The 19,435-nt window shown below is 39.0% G+C and overlaps 1 protein-coding gene across 3 annotated transcripts in view; it reads right to left on the bottom strand.

Moving 5' to 3' along the window:
• Positions 1-19,435, bottom strand: part of LOC306996503 (DNA topoisomerase 2-alpha-like) — a 202,589-nt gene that overhangs the window by 144,029 nt on the left and 39,125 nt on the right. For 2 of the 3 annotated variants that reach the window (XM_079609054.1, XM_079609055.1), the window contains exons 21-29: positions 18,646-18,846; positions 18,353-18,548; positions 6,095-6,186; positions 5,867-6,007; positions 5,693-5,776; positions 5,293-5,490; positions 4,822-4,916; positions 4,673-4,740; positions 4,455-4,574 (exon numbers count right to left, since the gene is read on the bottom strand). In XM_079609054.1, coding sequence (XP_079465180.1) covers positions 4,455-4,574; positions 4,673-4,740; positions 4,822-4,916; positions 5,293-5,490; positions 5,693-5,776; positions 5,867-6,007; positions 6,095-6,186; positions 18,353-18,548; positions 18,646-18,846 — 1,195 coding nt within the window. The remainder of the gene's footprint in view (positions 1-4,454; positions 4,575-4,672; positions 4,741-4,821; positions 4,917-5,292; positions 5,491-5,692; positions 5,777-5,866; positions 6,008-6,094; positions 6,187-18,352; positions 18,549-18,645; positions 18,847-19,435) is intronic. The other variant, XM_079609056.1, reaches the window with a different exon arrangement.

The raw sequence follows: 19,435 nt of genomic DNA, 5'->3' as shown, positions 1-19,435 counted from the left end.
GACGTAAGACGCTGATGACGTGTTATCTGGTGCGCCCGAGCTTCGTTTACAGTCTGAGGGAGACGCACGCTATATTCAAGCTATTCTACATTGTTTGCGTGGATATCATTTTTTTAATGGTGCGTAAATGTGCATGTCGCGGATGAGACACTTTTACAGCGTGCGTTTCCCTCAGTCTATAAATGAAGCTCGGGCGCACCAGATAACACGTCATCAGCGTCTTACGCCATCAGCGTAACTGTGAAGGATTGACAACAAACCCGGGAGAGAATACAACGCTGAATAAAGTCTTATTTTGTGTTATTTTTGGACCAAAAAGTATTTTCGATGCTTTAAAAACTTCTAACTAACCCACTGATGTCACATGGACTACTGCGATGATGTCTTTATTACCTTTATGGACAGTAACGTTATACTGTATATACAGCTTCAATGGAGGGACAGAAATCTCTCGGACTAAATCTAAAATATCTTAAACTGTGTTCCGAAGATGAACGGAGGTCTGACGGGCTTAGAACGACATGAGGGTGAGTCATTAATGACATTATTTTAATTTTTGGGTGAACTAACCCTTTAAGATGTCCAGCAATCGATTTAAATAGTAGGTTACATGGGGTTTAATTTGTCGTTTAATGAGATGTAGCCTAATACATGTTGTCACTGATGGACGTCATAGGACGTCACTGATACACACAAAGCTACAGATATCGCGCTGTTACATGCAGATAAGGACGTTTTGTAGACGATAAACATGATTGCAATGATATTTGAGTTACCTGTGTTTTTCAAGCCATGCCAGGTATTTCCATAATAATAGATTATATTTATAATGTAATGCTAATCTATATTAGGGCTGTTTTCGACTAAGGATTTTCATAGTCGAATCTGATTCGTTAGATTTTGCCATAGTCGACTGATAGTCGAACCTTTTTTTTTTTTTTTTAGATAGCAGCTAGATTTTTCCCATTTCAAACAAAAGAGCTAAAAAACACATATCACACATATATCATAACATTTCATAAACATGAGGAGCAATATGAGAGAGAAATTTGGCGATCGTTGTTTAGGTAGGCTACATTAAACCACGTAAAGCTTTTTAACGCACATGAGAACCGCGTGGAGTCAACTCACAGCCGCTCCGCAGCCCTGGTGAAAATGTGAAGCAGAAACGCTTAATATCAGATAACGTCCATAATAATTGGACTCCGGGTTCGATTTTTTTTTACCATTTTCAGTGGTTATGAGGAGCAATATGAGAGGGAAATTTGGTAATCGTTGTTTAGGTACATTAAACCACGTAAAGCTTTTTAACGCACATGAGAACCGTGTGGAGTCAACCCACAGCCGCTCCGCAGCCCTGCTGAAAATGTGAAGCAGATTTTTGAATACATTTTTATTTATTTACATTAGTAAGCTACAGGACATCGTCTTTCAAAACATGACCTGCGCGAAAGCGAAAAAATAAATAAAATTGTACCCAGCCCTTCTGAAAATGCGAATGCGTCTCTGTCCCCAGCACATTTCAAACCAAACTGACGGCCATGTATTCGACTATGAGGTTCACAGTCGAATCAGACCTCTCCGAATCGAATCGTCGAATCCTCCACTATTAGAAGTCAGCCCTAATCTATATAGACTGTCATTGTGCAGAATACCATACAATAGTATATTTTCTGTCTGATTGTTTTATCTGAAGCCAAATTAGATCACAGAAGATTATTTAAAATACTCGTCTTGCGTTATAAAGTAAGTTTGAAGCACATACATGGTTTTATTCTCATAAATTGTCGTGTATTGATGGTGTGCTAAGCTAACATGCTAGCTAGCCTTAGGTGCACCTGCAACCAATGTTCCCTCTAATTTTTTTCAGCACTGAGCAAATTTTTTTTTCTTCTGAGCGCACATTTCAGTACTGTGAGCAATTCGCAACCACACGACCTGCCGAAAATGACCACGAGCCTGCGTTAGCCATAGGGGTTTCAAAGAGATGACAGCAAATGCATCAATATGTCTACAAGGTTCATATTTATTCAATATCCTTTATAATGGTTGGACTTTGGGAACATTTTAAAGATGGTGTTTTACCAGTCAGTTTAAGTCAAGTCAAGTCAAGTATATTTGTATAGCGCTTTTCACAATACAAATTGTATTAAAGCAGCTTCACGGTATTAAATTAAAATAATACAACAAAGTTTGTTTCTAGTGGAATTTACTGATTGATAAAAATAAATTAATATTCCCAAAATATCCCCAACTTATGGGGATATTTAAGTTTAAGTTCAAGTTACAGTTTTTATTTCACTTTTAGATGCAATACATTTTAATTTAATCATTAAAAAAAGTACCTGTATGTAAGCAGAACAGTGTTGATTTTTGTTGTTACAATGTTTAAAGTGTCTGACAACAATAAACATTCTTATTATGAATAAAACTGCCTAGTTTTTGAGCTGTGCATAACTGTAGCTGAATACTATGCTACTGTATTTTAATATTGGCCATTATGTGAGCTTGGAGAGCCAAATATTTTCTGAGGTGGTAACTTACTTGGTGTAAAAAGTTTGAGAACCACTGGCCTAAAGGATATGTATGCGTACCGTAAAACTTCAAATAATAGCCCGGGCTTTTATTTTCCCCAATCGCCGAACTGCACCGGCTTGTATTTGAGACAGGCGTCTATATGAGACAGGCCTTTCATTTAATGAAACTTCACCCTGTGCTGCAATATACATTTAGTTTGACATTCATTTACAGAAATCAGCTGGTTGAATGGAAACTGCTGATGTTATCGGATTTTCAGGTGATATTCTCAATTCATTCAGTAAACGGACGCTCTGAGGTAAAGTGAATTCAGATGCAGACTTAGCAACGATTGTATTTGTACAGTACAATCATATAGCCTAGTACAGACATGATCTTAATTCCACAATGTCCTTAAACATAACTATATTGCTGGCCATAAACTGACAAAGTGCGCGTCCGGTGCGGTCTGCGATACCTCGAGTTGTCATGGACGCGACGCGCGCTTCTCGTCCGGTGTACGATACCTCGAATAGTCATGGACGCGACGCGGCGCTTCTAGTCCGGTGTGTGATACCTCGAGTTGTCATAGACGCGACGCGGCGCTAACTCTCTCTGCCTGCCTTGCTTGCGCTTACAGCTCCCGCCCAGATGCGCAGGGCTCTCTTGCGTGCGCAAATCTGCACCATAGAACTGGCTTAAACCGACGATCTGACGGGTTTTAGAAGATTAAATACAACCCGAAACAAAAAAAAAACAGACCGGGCCTCTATTAGAGACCGGCCTTTATTTATCCAAACCTGTATCCACACCAGGCGTGTAAAATAGACGTCTATTTGGGACTCGGCTATTATTTGAAGTTTTGTGGTATGTAAACATTCTAACGTACATCCAGCTTGGTTGTCACATGTCAGTATGTTAAATGTTTATTACCTAGCCTGCATCGCCTTTGATGCTCAGATGTTTAACCCCTGAAAAAAAAAAAAATCGTTTGCGCGGTCTGAAAAATCTATTGCGCGGCCACTTCGATTGGACTGCGCGGCCGCGCGCAGCTCAGAGGGAACATTGCCTGCAACCTAAAAGTTACACTTTTATGACTTTTTGAATGCTTTCTGAAATGTTTCCTTATTCAAGAAATGCATTTGATACAGTTTAAAAGGTGAAGTGAACTTTGAGAAAAAAAATTAGGGACTGAAACCCTATGAATAGCCTGTGAATAGCCAGTCGTTAGTAACTATAATGCAGACAAAAGAAATGCATATTTAGAGCCATAACCAGGCTGGAGAGGTGTGAATGTGTGCAGGGGGAGACTGAGACTGAATGGGAATCGTTTGCACCACAAAACAATAGAGACAATATACTGAATAGATGGTTAGAAGATGGCAATAAACATCAGAAGCATTTTAGCGTCAAATTAAAATAAAGTCATTGACATGGTCTTGAAAAACATTTAACTTAATACAGTGTTTTGGACTTATTATCTTCAGATTTTAAACATAAAATGTTTAGACATGTGGCTTTAGCTGTAGTGCATTTCTAGATTGCTACAGTGCCAACTTCAATTTTATTTTCATGAGGATGTTTCATAAAAATTAATTTCTAATAACTTTACAAAAAATTTTATAAAGCTATTTATAACAATTTTTGTCATTATGACAATAATTAATTCTACATTTACAATAAACTGCCAGGTGTCAGCTTTCAAATGAGATCATACTTTTGCTTTTAGTACAAAGGGTTCATGAACTGTATCTGTTTCAGTTTGGGTATGTCATTTCTGGGGATTTTTCAAAAGTGGGCTTGCAGCTTAACAGGTTAAGAAAATTATCTATGCTGATATTCAGTATTACCAAGTGCATGCCATTTTATTACTGAAACCAAGTATTTAACTTCAAAGAATTGCATTCATTCTCAAAAAAACATTAACATTTTAGTACCTGGTGCTTTCCTCTTCGAAGCTGCACTTGTCTTTTTTGCAGCAGCAGGTTTCCTAACGGCTCCTTCAGCCGATTTTTTCACAGGTTTAGGAGCTGGCTCTTGGCTGGTCTCAGAAAGAGCTAACAAGCACAGTGCACATTTAAACCATCTGCAGGTGATGTTGCAGATAAAGCTAAAGAAATGATCTGTGATGGGCAGAGAATTGTGTGGTACTTACAGCTGGACTTGCTGCTGGTTTCTACTTTCTCTGCCTTTGGTTTCCTGGCTTTCGCTGGGGCTTTTTTCCTGAAAGAATTAAGGAGAGTTTTAAAAGATGCAATAGAGAACACACAAAATCTGTGAAGTAAAAAGCAAGTCATGTCTTACACAACAGGTGCAGGAAGAGGGGAGTCCATGTCACTATCAGGTGCACCGCTGGGTTCAGGGATGAAGGAGTCATCATCATCAATAACAGCAGCACGCTGTTAAAAAATTCACAATAAAAATGAAATAAAAAAATTCACAGACAACATATGTTCACATTCATGGCACAATTCAAACGGGACCAGAAAATAATTATTTTCTCCCATTCACTTGCATTGACGTTTTTTCAACTTTGAGGTCCAGCGGGGTTTTACGGAAGGGGCGGGACTTACCAGCTCTACAGTAACGGCTGCTGAAAATTTACCTTTGCCATCACAGGAATACATTTTTCAAATATTCTATTTTTATTTATTAAAAAAATTAAATTGTAATTTCACAATATCAGTGCATTCTTATTTAGTGATGTGACCATTCAGATAGGTATTCCAACAAAAGCTGTTTTATACACGCATGCAAATCTCATTCTGTACATACCTTTGCAGCTTTGCCTCGTTTGGCTCCCTCCTTCTTAATGGCTTGAACCTTCATAGTGCTGGTGATGCGGGGGATGACGCGGTGGCCTTGCGGGGTGGGCATTGTCTCGTTCTTTACCTTCACCACTTTTGATTTGCCCACTTTACCTTTTACCTGAGGCATCACAGTCTGTGCCTCCATCTCCTTCTGTTCTACACGCTATTTACATAAACAGATAACGGATGACTTAAATCACTAATCAATAGGCTATACATTGAAATACCAATTTTGAAAACATGAAGGCCTGATTTTTATGAAACGACAACTTAATTATCTCTATTCTTCACACAAAGTAAAAGTGTCATTTTAGATAAAGGACACACCAAATATAAAAAACGTAAAGTGACATCATCTCATTTACCTCCAGCTCCTCAGTAAAAGCTGCCAGATCTTCTTTCCACAGATCAGTGGGCTCCTTCACCTTGAGCGTGTTCAACTCAGTCAACTGCAGAACAAAAGCGTGAGAACCTTTTTAAACTCCACTGCTATACTAAATCACCAGCTCTGTTTCCATCCATCACAGACTCATAGTCACCTTAGCGTCTCTCTGTCTGCACAGTTCATCTTTCTTTTCTTTGGTCAGGAACCACATGGGCATGCTGAGAAGATAGTTATAATCAGGGCCAGACTTATCTTCCTCTTTCTCCTCATCCTCCCCAGCGTCCTCCTCAACATCCTACCAAACAATGAAAACGATTGTGATGCAGGTAACAAAGGAAGAAAACAAAAGCTTGATTTAAAACGAAGCGGTTGTGGTGCGTACCTTCTCCTGAGCCTCTTTCCATGCCTTAACAGGGTCAGAGTCATAGCCCATCTGCTGAAGCATGCGGATCAGCTCCTTCTTAGGTTTATTTTCTAAAAAAAAAAAAAGGAGAAGCATTATAAAAACCTAAAAGATCTATTTTTTAAAATATGCTAGTTAAATGAAATATTGATGTATAGAGATTCCAAGGTAACTTGATTAACATGAGTTTGCCCAATTAAATGTCAAATCACATTTCCCCTAGCCTGACTACATCAGACTTCGTACTTCCGCTCAATTTCAGTTCGCTTCTGTACTCAGTCTGAGATAGCGACCTATTTTAGCGTTTTCCTCCAGCCTCAAAACAGCCTCAATTATGCCCTTCCAGACTCTGTCTACGAAGAAAAGCGAAGTAGCAGAGTTTGGTATTACCAGGCTACATTTCCCCAATATTTACACTAAGATCTCACAATTCATATACATGTTCCCATGTACATTACAAGGTTGTCATGCTTACATTTACTTAGCAACGTAGCATAAAAGATTTTGGGGAAAAATAGGGCTACATGATTTTAAGTGTATTTTTGTTCTTAGAGGCTCCAGATTTGATGTGCTTGTTTGTATGTTTGCACAACTTAGCCAAAAATAGTCACATAATATATGATTAAAGGAGTCATTACCTGTCATTTTCACGTTTCCACGAGAATCAATGTATGTTATGATTGCCTAACGATTATACACTGGCGGGGAAGCCGATTTTTAAAAGTGAAGCGTTTGTTTACCTCAGGGTTTATAAACCAGCGCGCGTGCACGCGCACTCAAATACGAGATTTTGATTTCAGCCCCGACTTGACGTCAAGACGGGGCAGGATATAACATATATGGACACCGCAGCAGGAAGCTCGCCCCTCCTCCCCCTCATATTCAGTCGAGACAGATGCAGAAACGTAGTGCACACTGAGTTGCTCTGTTGTTGACTGCCAGAATCAACATGTAAATGTGTTTTCTCTCCCAAGAACGGACCAAGCTGTCAGGGACCAGTGGATTAAATTCATTTTTAATGACGCGGTTCCTACAACCCTTTCCACTGGCTTAACGTTATGCGTCTGTGCTAACTATACATTTTATGCCGGAATCCTTCACAAATTTGAGGCAATATCAGGCGAAGTTGGCATCGAAGCTCGGGAAAAAGGGCCATTCAAACAATCAGACTTGCCTGCAATTGAAACGGTAAGACTGTGTTTTTATTGCTCTACTGTGTGTAACAAACCGCAGCTAACTGCTAATGCGGCTATTGTATGCTAGCGGGAGTATTAGCTTCTAGGTAAACATGGTGAATGGCTGCTAACGTTACTTTGCAAACAACAAATGACTGAGATCATCATGAATTCGGCTATTGTATATCGATTGCCTAGTTTGTGTGTGTGTGTGTGTGCTCGCGTCTTATATGAGTATATGTGCGAGTTTGCGTCTCATACGAGTATGTGCGTGGAGTGGAGAGTTCATATAACAACATGTATGTGTGACTATTAGTATATATGTATGCAAGCGTGTTTCATATATGTGTGCGTGAATGAAGTTTGATTTAAGCCCTAAACGGCGCCTCATACTTATACACTGGCCGGGAAGCCTGTCGCGTTCATTCACAACTTGCGCCATGATGTCAGTTTGTAATGATATGCTAAAGCGTTACCTGCGGTGTCAACCCCCCTCCTTCCTGCCACCAATCAACGCGCCCCTCATTTGCATTATTATAATGACCGTCCACAACAGCCAAAATATCGCATCCGATCTCGCTTGACAATAATGCCTTCAGAAATAAGGGTCTGAGGAGCTCTGTGTTTATTTTTTTTTCCACTTTTCTTTTTTAGAAGGGCCTGAAAGACTATAATACATCATACTGAGTAAGTGCATAGACGTAATATTTTACAGATGAAACGTAGCTTAATTGCGTTTACATCGTCATAATATAAAAGTAGCCTACCTATTCTTGTGTGAAATGACAAAAAACATCCATTCTGCTTATACAGGAGACACTGCGCAGATGAGGGTGAAAACACAAGATACATGGAGGACAAAGACATTTCCATGTCCTGCACCTGTGACTGCATACAACAAACACATCCTGTCTGATCAGCTGTTACAGTACTACACAACACAGCACATAACCATGAAGTGGTACAGTAAGATTCTTCTACACTTCTTGGACATTGCTTCCACCAACTCTTTCATTGTGCACAAAGAGCAGCTACATGGTAACTTGTCCCATAAAGAGTTTATGGAGCAACTTATAACAGAGCTCTGTGGTGTGTCACAGAAAACGGCAATGAGTTTCAAATCAGTGTTGGAAACCGTTGTGCTGCTTAATATATATTTTTTATAACCTGTAATAGTTTTTTCAGGATTCTTTGAATAAAAATATTTTTTTATAAAAAAAAATAAAGTTTGGTCTTTTTTTTTCTTTCTTTTTTGGAAAGGATGTATTAAGTGATAGTAATAACTTTAAGTCTTTCCATTGTTAGAAAAGATTTCTATTTTGAATAAATGCTGTTTTTTTTTACGTTTTATTCATCAGTGAATCATTCGTAGGTCATCATTCTTTGTTCAGGCTGCCTCACAGCACCTTGATGGCCCATTAGCCATGGGGGGAGTGTCTTTAGTCACACCCCTGGTGTGAATCACATTAATATTCATGGGCCACGCATACAGCAGTGCTGACACAAAAACTGACATGCAAAATTAAAATCGTTATATTGTTGTTTGTGAAAGAGTGGTCAGAATGATTTTCACCTCATTTTGTAGAAACAATTCTAGCCTACAAGAATAGTAATTCCAAAGTCTTATGGACAACTATTCAGTATGTGTTAAATGGCCTTATTTCAGCGACAATGTTTTTCCCAAAACATACTAACCACCAGGGTCCGAAATGAGCTTTTTGGCTCACCTGCCAATGTTGGAGAAATCCATCTATCACATACATAAGCTCTAAGTTTCAATGGTGCAAAATGAGAAAAACAAGATGTAGGTAAAAGGTCAGCTGAATTGGTTATGAAAAGATGGCCTTGGAAAGTAACTAGAAGAAGCTTGTCCTGAGATAACATTGATGAGAAAGTAAAAGCTTGTGGAAAGTAACTAAAAGAAGCTTGTTCTGAGATAACATTGCTGGGAAAGTAAAAGCTTGTCCCGAGATGACATTGTTGAGAAAGTACCCAGAAAACATATTATTTTTTTTAAATAACGCATGCGCTGAAGGTTGCCCACACTTAGAAGTAGGCCAAGTGGGTAGTAACTTCTAACGGTGGCAAGGCGGAGCAACCGCTAAGACAGGGGTGGGCAATTAATTTGCCCAAGGGGCCACATGAGAAACTGGGGCGGTTATAGAGGGCCGGACCAATACACTTAACTCAGTTCTGCCCAATATATTACATCTCTCTCAAAAGAAAAACAGTAAATGAAATTAATTAAATTAACACAACACACAATTATATAACTATTTAATTAACATTCACAAAAACGTTCTTTTTTTAGCTGACATATTTAAGGGCTAACGGTAAACTCGCATTTCTTGAACGCTGTCCTGCATGAGCGTGAATACAGTTGAGTGAAGGTGCAGGTCACACACACTGTGACTGACGTAAATAAAATAAACAAAATCAGTTGCCTTGACAGCAGTCCATAACTTTTGGCACTCTAGCGGTTATTAAACAGAACTGCATGCGTATTGCGGAAGAACATTGCAGCCGGAACTACTTCTCTCATGTCTATGACGAGTCACTCAGGGACAGTGTTACTCTGCAGCGGTGCCGACTCGACCGGCCTAAAATAGTCCGAATATAAACACTGATTATAGGTGTAGCATAGTGATTCAGGATAAGACACAAACACGGTTTGGAACATTGATTCATGATGTACACACTCAATATCTAATTTTTTATATATTGAGAAAATAAAAAAAAATTACGGACTCCAGCTTTTATTTACCAATTACATTACGTGGGCCGGTCAAGGATAGCCAGAGGGCCTGATGTGGCCCGGGGGCAGTACAATGCCCAGGTCTGCGCTAAGAGATAGTATGAAGACCATTAATTGGACATTTGGAGATAAGAAAAAGTATAACCGTGTAAACCAGCCATGTAGAAATCAGATGTCTAGCTACCATCTCACTTTGTTGAATGCTCAATAAAGTTGATTCCTCTGAGACCTGAGACTTCGACTCTGCTAGAACTTCTTTGAAACCTGAACCAGACTTTGAAGACTTAGAATTTTCCACAACACCAAGGGGACTGGTAGATGAAAAAATCCACCAGCCAAGCATATTTTTTACCGGCTAAAATAATAGACAGCCTTTTTTTGTCACATATACATTCTTTTCAGTACATTTAATTGAAACAATAAGCTAGGCCTATTATGTTGAATACAAACATAAAAAAACTTCAGCTGCAGAGAAGCTCTGGCCGCCCTGTCAAGGACGCTTATCAAAAAAAGTACGGGGAAGTTTGACGCTTGGCCGCTCTGAATCGTGAGTGCGCGCGAGCGGGCGGGGCTCTCTCCATAGACGGCTCTCTCTCTCTCTTTGCTCGTTCTTAAGAGGCAGAAGAGCGCGCATGTGCCCTGCAAATTTTATATTTTGGTATGAACATTCACCCGCCAATGTGGCGGATAGCCTTTTGAGATTTACTCGCCAAACGGAAAATCTACCCGCATTTGGCGCTTGTTAATTTCGGACCCTGCTAACCACGCATAATATTTTTTTTTATATAAAATGCAAACATGTATATCCATTTTGCTCACATATTATTGTAGCAGAGTTGGTGCTGAATACAACAAAATTACATGTTGGCCAATAGTATGTTGTAAGTAGCTGAAATAAGCACAAATGTCAGGTCATGTCAAAACATCTCAAGGGCCCCAAAAACACCTCAGACTCCAGAGGGTTAAGTAAACTTACAATTTTACCATAAAAATGTAATAAAACTAATACAAAACCAATATTTATGTATCCAGCCTAACAACCAGTCGATAAAATCGATAATAAACGAAAATGAAAATCACGACAACGTGTGTCATGAATTAGTCATGTCTGCCCAATGTGAAGTGAAAACTTCCACCAGTCGTGTCAAATTAAAGCACTGAATAACGCATTTCTACGGACAAAAATGCATCTAAAAATAGTGGAGGAAACATTGTGAGCTGCTGCTGCTTGAAAGGTACATGATCCAAGATAGGGCTGGGTGATAAAACGATAACGATGTCTCGCGATAGACACGTAGTCAAGATCAATAAATGCGTTTGCTAATTTTTTTTTTCTTCGTTGGAAGAAACCAGAGGTTGCGAAGCAGGTTTGGTTGCATGAACAAAGGCACTCACTCTCTGGTAACCTAGCAATGTAGGGAGTGACACGCTAACAGCCAATCATGTAACCGTATCTATTTGGTTGTGCCATATTGTTCTCTTGTGTTGGATTCTTCAGTAACAGAACCGGCGTGGAGTGATAACAGGGTATCTGCACAATTTTTAAAGTCGAATTTAAGGCTTTTTAAGACCTTTTTAAGACCTGAAGAAATCAAAATGAATACCGTACATTATGGGTGCGCAATATTGACAAAAATATGTCTATATATTTTCAAAGTCTGTTGATAATAATTAGATGATATTTTTCTGATTGTGTTTTTGTAATGGTATCCTGGCTGGTTTAGGCCTGCTGTTGACAGCAGACCCACAAAGATATTCGTAATTTTTATATTCTATAGTGGTCAGTTCACAGTAGTGACCGAAATTAAAATTTTTATTAAGGGGCAATATTTGCCAGCTTAAACTGATTTCCAGGGGCATTTTCACCTAAATATGGACATTGTTTCTAAATGTATTTAGAGGTATGCATCACCTTTTATGTCAAATTCTTACATTCAAATTAAATTATATTAGAATAACACAGTACCAATGTCAAATTAAATCATTAAATTAAAATCCATCCTTGCAGTGCAGAGGTGACACAGAAGCGACGTCAAAACTGGCATTAGCCTACTATATTTACACTTCATTTACAATTGCATAAATAAAGCTATTCAATATTTAAATATGAAATGATTTATAATTTTAACATTTTAATTAAAGGATACTTTAAAGGGGTGGTTGAGTGTGATTTCACTTTTCTAACTTTAGTTAGTGTGTAATGTTGCTGTTTGAACATAAACAACATCTGTAAAGTTACAACGCTCAAAGTTCAAGGCAAAGGGAGAGATTTGCTTTTAAAGAAAAGGACTACAACAAACGGCTGGTTGGGACTACACGACATTCCTTTCGGGTTAGTGACATTACTAACCCTAGAATTTGCATAAACCCCGCCCCCGGGAACACACTGTCCATGTTGAGAAGAGGAAAAGTTGTTGTAAGAGTACATTTGTGAGTTAGCTAAAACTTTAGCATTCATCTTTTCACATGCAATAGAAAGTCACTCTGTGTGCATCTCACAACAGTTCATATATGAGCAATTTATAGATTTATCATGACAGAATATCCTAATTGAAGATAGTTAACTCCACATCAGCAACATAAATTCATCAACTAACCATTCAGAGATGTCCTGTTGCATTCTACATGTTGTCACTTCTTCTCGAGTCTCTCCATCCTTATCTGACTCCGTTTAACATTAAAGACAGAACAGTTTCTGTCATTTTAGTGTGTCTGCGTGAGGTAACAGCAGCTGCTAACACACACAAGCTCTTGAAACCCCGCCCTCTGCAGCAGCTCATTTGCATTTAAAGGGCCAGGCACAAAACGGTGCGTTTTTGCAAACACTCAAAAAGTGACAACTTTAACTTGCTATATAAAAATATCTGTGGGGTATTTTGCGCTAAAATTTCACACACACACACACACACTCTGGGGACATCATAGATATATTTTACATCTTGTGAAAAGGGCATTATACCACCCCTTTAAATATGAAACTGAAACCACCAGTAGGTGGCGGCAAGTCACTGTCTTAAGCGAGTTGTTGGAGTCAACGGATTTGTTCAAACGGCTGATTCATTCAGAAAATCAAGTGATTGTTCATTGAATCGTTGAAATGATTTGTTCAAAACGCGGATTTCAGTAATACATTTATTTATTTTTTTAAAAAGGAAGAAATTCTCGGCAATATAAAGGGAAAATTGACAATATTGTGTCCAAAAAGTAACTCACAATGTTAACTTTATTTTTAATTTAACTGTTGTATAAAATAAGTAGCACATTTGCAGTTGTGCAAAGGAAAACGGCGCTCATGCTCATGTGATATTCTAATATAACAACATAATATGATATAAATATAAGACAAACTAATTTGGGGACATCTATAAACTGACACAACACGCAGTGAAAGCAAGCATGAGAGACAAACGCGATGTCAGCTCGCACTCGCAGCGCCTCGTACATAGTTAAAACAATGATTACAATATCATCATAGTTCATAGACAACATCGCACACTCCTAATCACATAAAGACCCTGGATAAGTGGAAAATGAGTGCCACAGCGAGCAAGGAAATTGTTGATAAAACAGGAAAAGTCAGCTCGCCAGTATGGCAGTTTTATGGGATTTTATTCTGACCGTAGTCAGACCAATGTCATCTGCAAATTATGCAAGACTGTCGTCCCCACCAAGACTGGTAAAACCACAAACTTTTACCACCTAATGCTGGGTACACACCAAAAGATAATCGGGCTGATTTTGGGCCGATTTCCCCCCTTCCGACAATCCTAGCTATGTCCCGATTATCTTGATGGTTCAACAGATTATCTTATCAGATTTTCCCTTGGTGTGAGGTGTGTTAAGAGTGTCCGAACCTGCTCGGAAGAACGTCGGAGCCGCCCCGATCGCGAATCGTAAATATTCAACATGTTTAATATTTACGATCAGAAATCATGATGTGTGGGGGGAACCCCGAGGACAAACGCGCGCACGTTCTGGAGATTATCACGTGAAACGAAACAATATCCAATCAGAAAGTGAGATGATGGAAGACGGTCATTCACACACACACACACACACGCAGGAAGCTGAGTGTTATAAGGGTTCAGTGAGGGATTAAATAGGCTAACTTTTTCTAAAGAGAAAATAAATACAATAAAGAATAAATTAAGACAATAAAGAATGAACATATTTCTGTAAAGGTTATATATAATGGTGGGTACAATGTTTTTTTTTGTTTGTTTGTTTTTTATGTGAATTTTCGGTGAAAATCATTTCAAACACTATCATCATAATTTCTTCTTGCATATCATCCGACATGCTTATTCTGAAGTCTCGCAAGATTTTGTGAGATTTCCTGTGTTCACAGTCGAGAATCTGGTGGAAAATCTGTTTGTGTGTGGTGTGCTGTCTTTGTCACATAATGGCACACCACACACTATAGGAGCAAAATGCTTAAATCTAGGATTTTTTGTCCTCATGTTTGTGGTCTATCACATTTTGAAAATCTTATAAGATGTAAAAAATATTTTGGTGTGTACCCAGCATTAGAGAGATGGTGCTCACCATCTTAGTGCTCACCCTTCGGAGCACAGCCGTATTCGCCAGCAATGTCCAACAACATCTGCACACTTTATTAAGCATTTTTACATATTCTTTAATTTTGCACCTTAATGTTAAGAGATAATTGTTAAGTGTTCATTGCGATTTTAATTATTTGAGTGTTTTCCATGGTTGAGTTGACATTTCTGCCTTTATAACTGAGGGGATTATAATCAGAGGAAGGTATAATGGTTTAATGTGCAATGTTTTCTCAGTGCAAAACTTTCACTTTGTTATATCCTTTTCTGTGTTACAAATTCACACGATTATTTCCACTTTGCACGAAGGCTCATCCTGATAGTCTGCGTTAAACTTCAGACTTTACTCAATGAGCACCGGCATGCACATGTGCGAGACAATAATAATAACAATAATTTTGTTGAAATATGAATTACAGAATGTAATTGAATATAAATGTAAGACTTTTCTTACATTTACAGGATAAAGAAATTACAAAAAAGTTTACGGTGTCCAGATGTGTGTGTTCCTGCAGAAAATTCCTCTCATCGGTTTCTTTATTATCTTCATTTTTAATGTAGGGATTTAAACCTTTTTCTTTATAGCTCTTCTACATATACATATATGTATAGATATTAGGGGTGTAACGATACTCGTATTCGTATCAAACCGTTCGGTGCGAGGCTTTCGGTTCGGTTTTTGGTACGCACTACGTTGGACCATTTTTTTCTGCCGACCAAAATAGTCATTTCAAATGAAGGCGCGTCGCGGGTGGCAAGCGCGCTCATAGAGCCTGGCGCGACCACAACATCAACTGGCAGATGCAATGTAAGGAACGAAACTGAGCTACTCTTATTGTGTTTGTGTGGACCGTTTATCAGTTTTGACCTGTGAAGCGGGACTCGCGAGCCCTGTGCGCGAGCCTGATCAAGCAACACCACACAGCGCTAAGAGATCCAGACCAGACCAGTAAAGAAGAATTTGAATTTCAAATGCTTTTTGAATTCGCCACTGAAGTAATAACATCGCTGCGAGATCTAGTGAGAAACATGCACATTTCTCTGTTATTAACGGATCAAACTGCGCTGACGTGAAAACCAGGAAGAAACATCGTGCCATGAATGAACTGGCCGGTGTTCACAGATCAGCAACATTCACCGCGGAATGGATTTGCTGTAGTAACACTAACTGCAAGGTATGGAAGTTTGTCAGGAATAGTGGGCTATAATGCTTTCAAGTAACATTACGTCGGTTTTATTTTGACATTATGAATACAATTGCTGGCCTCAAATGTTAATCTGAACTAAAATAAACCTGTTTATAACTAGCCTACTACTACAATATTACATTTCATTTTGTCCAAGGAGCTGTTTTGTTTTATATGCTCATAAGAAGAGTCAAGTATAGCTCCATTATTGCACAGTATAAAAAAAGCAACAAATAAAAAAAAATAAAAAATCATACTTAATGATGTTCGTTTCATTAAATAAAATGATAATAATAAAAACTTAATTCAAGGAAATTTCTCTGGCATTGTGACAATTTGGCAATTTCTCATACACTTGTGACACAAGTGTATCGTATCGAACAGAACCGTGAATTTTGTGAACCGTTACACCCCTAATAGATATGCATACGCATGTATATGCATGCATTATACACACACACACACACACACACACACACACATATATACACAAGAGGTGTGAACGGTTCGGTTCGATTACGATTATCAAGTCATCGATTCAGTTCGATTCGATTATCTCAATGCATCACGATGCATTGACGATGCACTGCATCCTTATTTTTCAATTTTGCTTCACATGTAAATTTTGTCAATAAATACAAGCAGTCAGATATATGAACTGAACCTTTAATTTGACCTGAAACACGCTTCTTGAATGTATCAAACATCAAATAAAACTCAAGTCTGGGCACAGAAGACAACAGCAGCATTAGATTAGAACACACAAATGTAAATACTAAAAGTGCATAATGCAGGGAGTGTACTTGAATACTTATATAGTGCAGTGTACTTTCTTGTAAAACATTTAAATATTGACAAATGTATACATGAAATTAAATTACAAACCAAAATAAACAAGAGGTCAAACCTACTTGAATATAATCAATATTCAAAAAACTAAATCTGCACTTCAGCAGTGTTTTTTAATACACAAAATAAAAGAAAACAAAATAACAGCACAGGGCACTGGAACTTCCTGAAACATCACAAACTGCTCAGCATGTAGGAATTTGTAATTTTTTCTTTACGAACACTAACTGGTCCACACATGCTCTGGTTTAAGAGTGCTTCTTTTAGCAGTGACCACATCTCCTGCTGTGGAGAAAACTCGCTCTGCAGACACAAATTGCAGGTTGTTGTTCCAGGAACCTCTCGACCATGGCGCTTGTTCTACCTTGTTGCAACATCAGTTATCAGTTTATGATTTTTCAGGCCAAGACATTGCGGTTTCACTTTCAGACAGTGGCTCGCTGTGGTGCTGCGATGAAAGAATGTTGAAATTCGTCGGATTCTGCCCAAAAGCCTGGAGAGCGTGCCCACTTTAAGCGCGCGCTGGGATGCCAGATTCAGCGTATGCGCGAAGCATGTTACGTGAGGGAATGTTCCGAGTTGAGCTGCAGCGATCATGTTCGACGCATTATCTGTTACAAGCACTACATCCTTATGTGATAGCTGCCATTCATCCATGACATGAGACAGCAGCTCTGCCAGATGAGCACCCGTGTGAGACTCATAAACGGCTCTCGTTTGCAGCACATGAGACAAAATCTTCCAGTCAGCGCTAATGTAATGTGCCGTTATTGTCACATACGACTCTGTCGCGACCGAAGTCCAGGAATCACATGTTATTGCAACTCGATGAGCTTGGCTCATTGACGCCATTACCTGGGCTTTGGTTTCGAGGTAGAGTTCCGGGATAACTTTTTCTGAAAAGTGGCTGCGAGAGGGGAGCTTATATCGCGGCTCCAGTGTTGTTAACAGGTGGCGAAACCCGGGGTTTTCCACGACAGAAAAGGGCCGTATATCCTTTGCAATAAAAGATGCCACTGCTCTGGTAATTCTCTGCCCTCTCACTGAGTTTGGTGGCAACGTTGATATAAGTTGATCAATTTTTGGCTGAGTTGGATCCACAATGGCACTGACAGGCGTTTGCAGCTCGGGGTGAAAACGACTGACGTGATTTCTCATGTTGGTGGTATTACCTCCGGCATATTTTATTTTTGCGTGACATGATTTGCACACAGCGTGTGTCTTGTCAAGGTCAGGCTTACCGTGTTGTTGATAAAAGCCGAAATGTGCCGAAATGTCGGCTTTTAAAGTGGTTGGAGCATCTTTTATTGCATGCTCTGGCGTTTCGCCTCCCTCTGCCATTGTATGCCGCGACTAAGCACGTGGTGCTGACGTCAGAAATGCGTCAGTACATTATAACCGGTTATGGGCTATTACTGAACCGAAACCAAATCGTCCTCGTCTGCATCGCGATGCACCGTAGAAACGATTAATTTTGACACCCCTAACACACACACACACAGTATATAAAAATATGTATGAAGGGTATCAAAATAATCGATTGTTCCATCACTAGTTAAGCAACAGAACTTCTATAGCAGAAAATATATAATAACCAGCTGTATAAAGAGTTTTACTCTGAAACATGCTCTAGCCTGTTCATTCGTTCTGCATTTGCGTGTGGTGTGAAAGCAATGACAAAAAAGGAAAAAAGAAAACAAAGCATATCTCACCAATGACCAGCGTGCCCTGGATCTTCTCCAGAATGAATCGGGCCTGGTTGGAGAGCCTGGCACTCTCAGCTCCCAGGATTCCTTGCAGCCAGTCTTTCCTTCGGATGTAATACTTGAGTCTGAGGTCAAAGAAAACCTTTAAGATTTCCTGAACCGACTCGTACTTCTTCATCCTCCCCACAGGATCAAACAACACCTGCAAGACGATAAGACGGACAACAGTAGATGATTTCAGGATTAGGCAGAAAACGAATGCATGTTGTGAGGTGTAAAATGTGATGCGTGTTGCTTACCATAGAGTTACAGGTGAGCAGACTCTGTAGCTTGAAGACTTTGTGTAGTCCAGCTGCCTCTGCCTCTCTCAGGCGCTCTTCTGTCATCTTAATGACAAAACGCACTGTGGTGTCTGTATGATACTCCTTATAGTCTGTGATCAGAGGAGGAACCTTCTCCGAGCCGTTCAGCATAGCCTCCAACACATTCTCCTTATAGATCTAAGAGATGTTGCGTTATTAATCATTTATTCCAAAGAAAAAGCTGTAAATTTTAGTTGCTAAACTAACTGGGATCATTTTCTGCTTAATATTCTGTATCACCCAGCTTTACGGCACATTTGAGAGGCTAAACACTTTGCTCATTTTTTATTTAATTTATAAACAGCATGAAACATGAATTTGCAGAGGATGAAAGATTAGAATATTTGTATAATAAATTTAACCCTAGCAGACACTGCTAAAGGCTTAAAATGGAAAGTTTATTCATTTGTGGGTGTTGACAATTGTTCCTCATGTCATTTCCAAACCCACAAGACTCAATCATCTTTGAAACAAATCTATATATTTTAAATGAGGCCTAAGAGATAAATGTCCCTCCATTGAAAGATCATGCATCTTTTGAAAACAAACTGTTCTTGTTTTTGGAAAGACAAGGGTGAGTAAATTACAATTTTCTGTAACACATTTACAATGTGTCCAAGTTTCACGTTACATGTAGTTACTGTAGCAATAACTATAAATTACGCAACATGAAATTAACTGCACTATAAGAGTAACCATGGCAGGATAACAACATTTCTATCAGTTT

Source organism: Phoxinus phoxinus (genome assembly GCF_949152265.1).
Source record: "Phoxinus phoxinus genome assembly, chromosome: 4".
In the NCBI taxonomy this organism is placed as follows: Eukaryota; Metazoa; Chordata; class Actinopteri; order Cypriniformes; family Leuciscidae; genus Phoxinus; species Phoxinus phoxinus.
The sequence above is the reverse complement of the archived record's forward strand: the minus strand, read 5'-3'. Positions and strand labels throughout refer to the sequence as shown.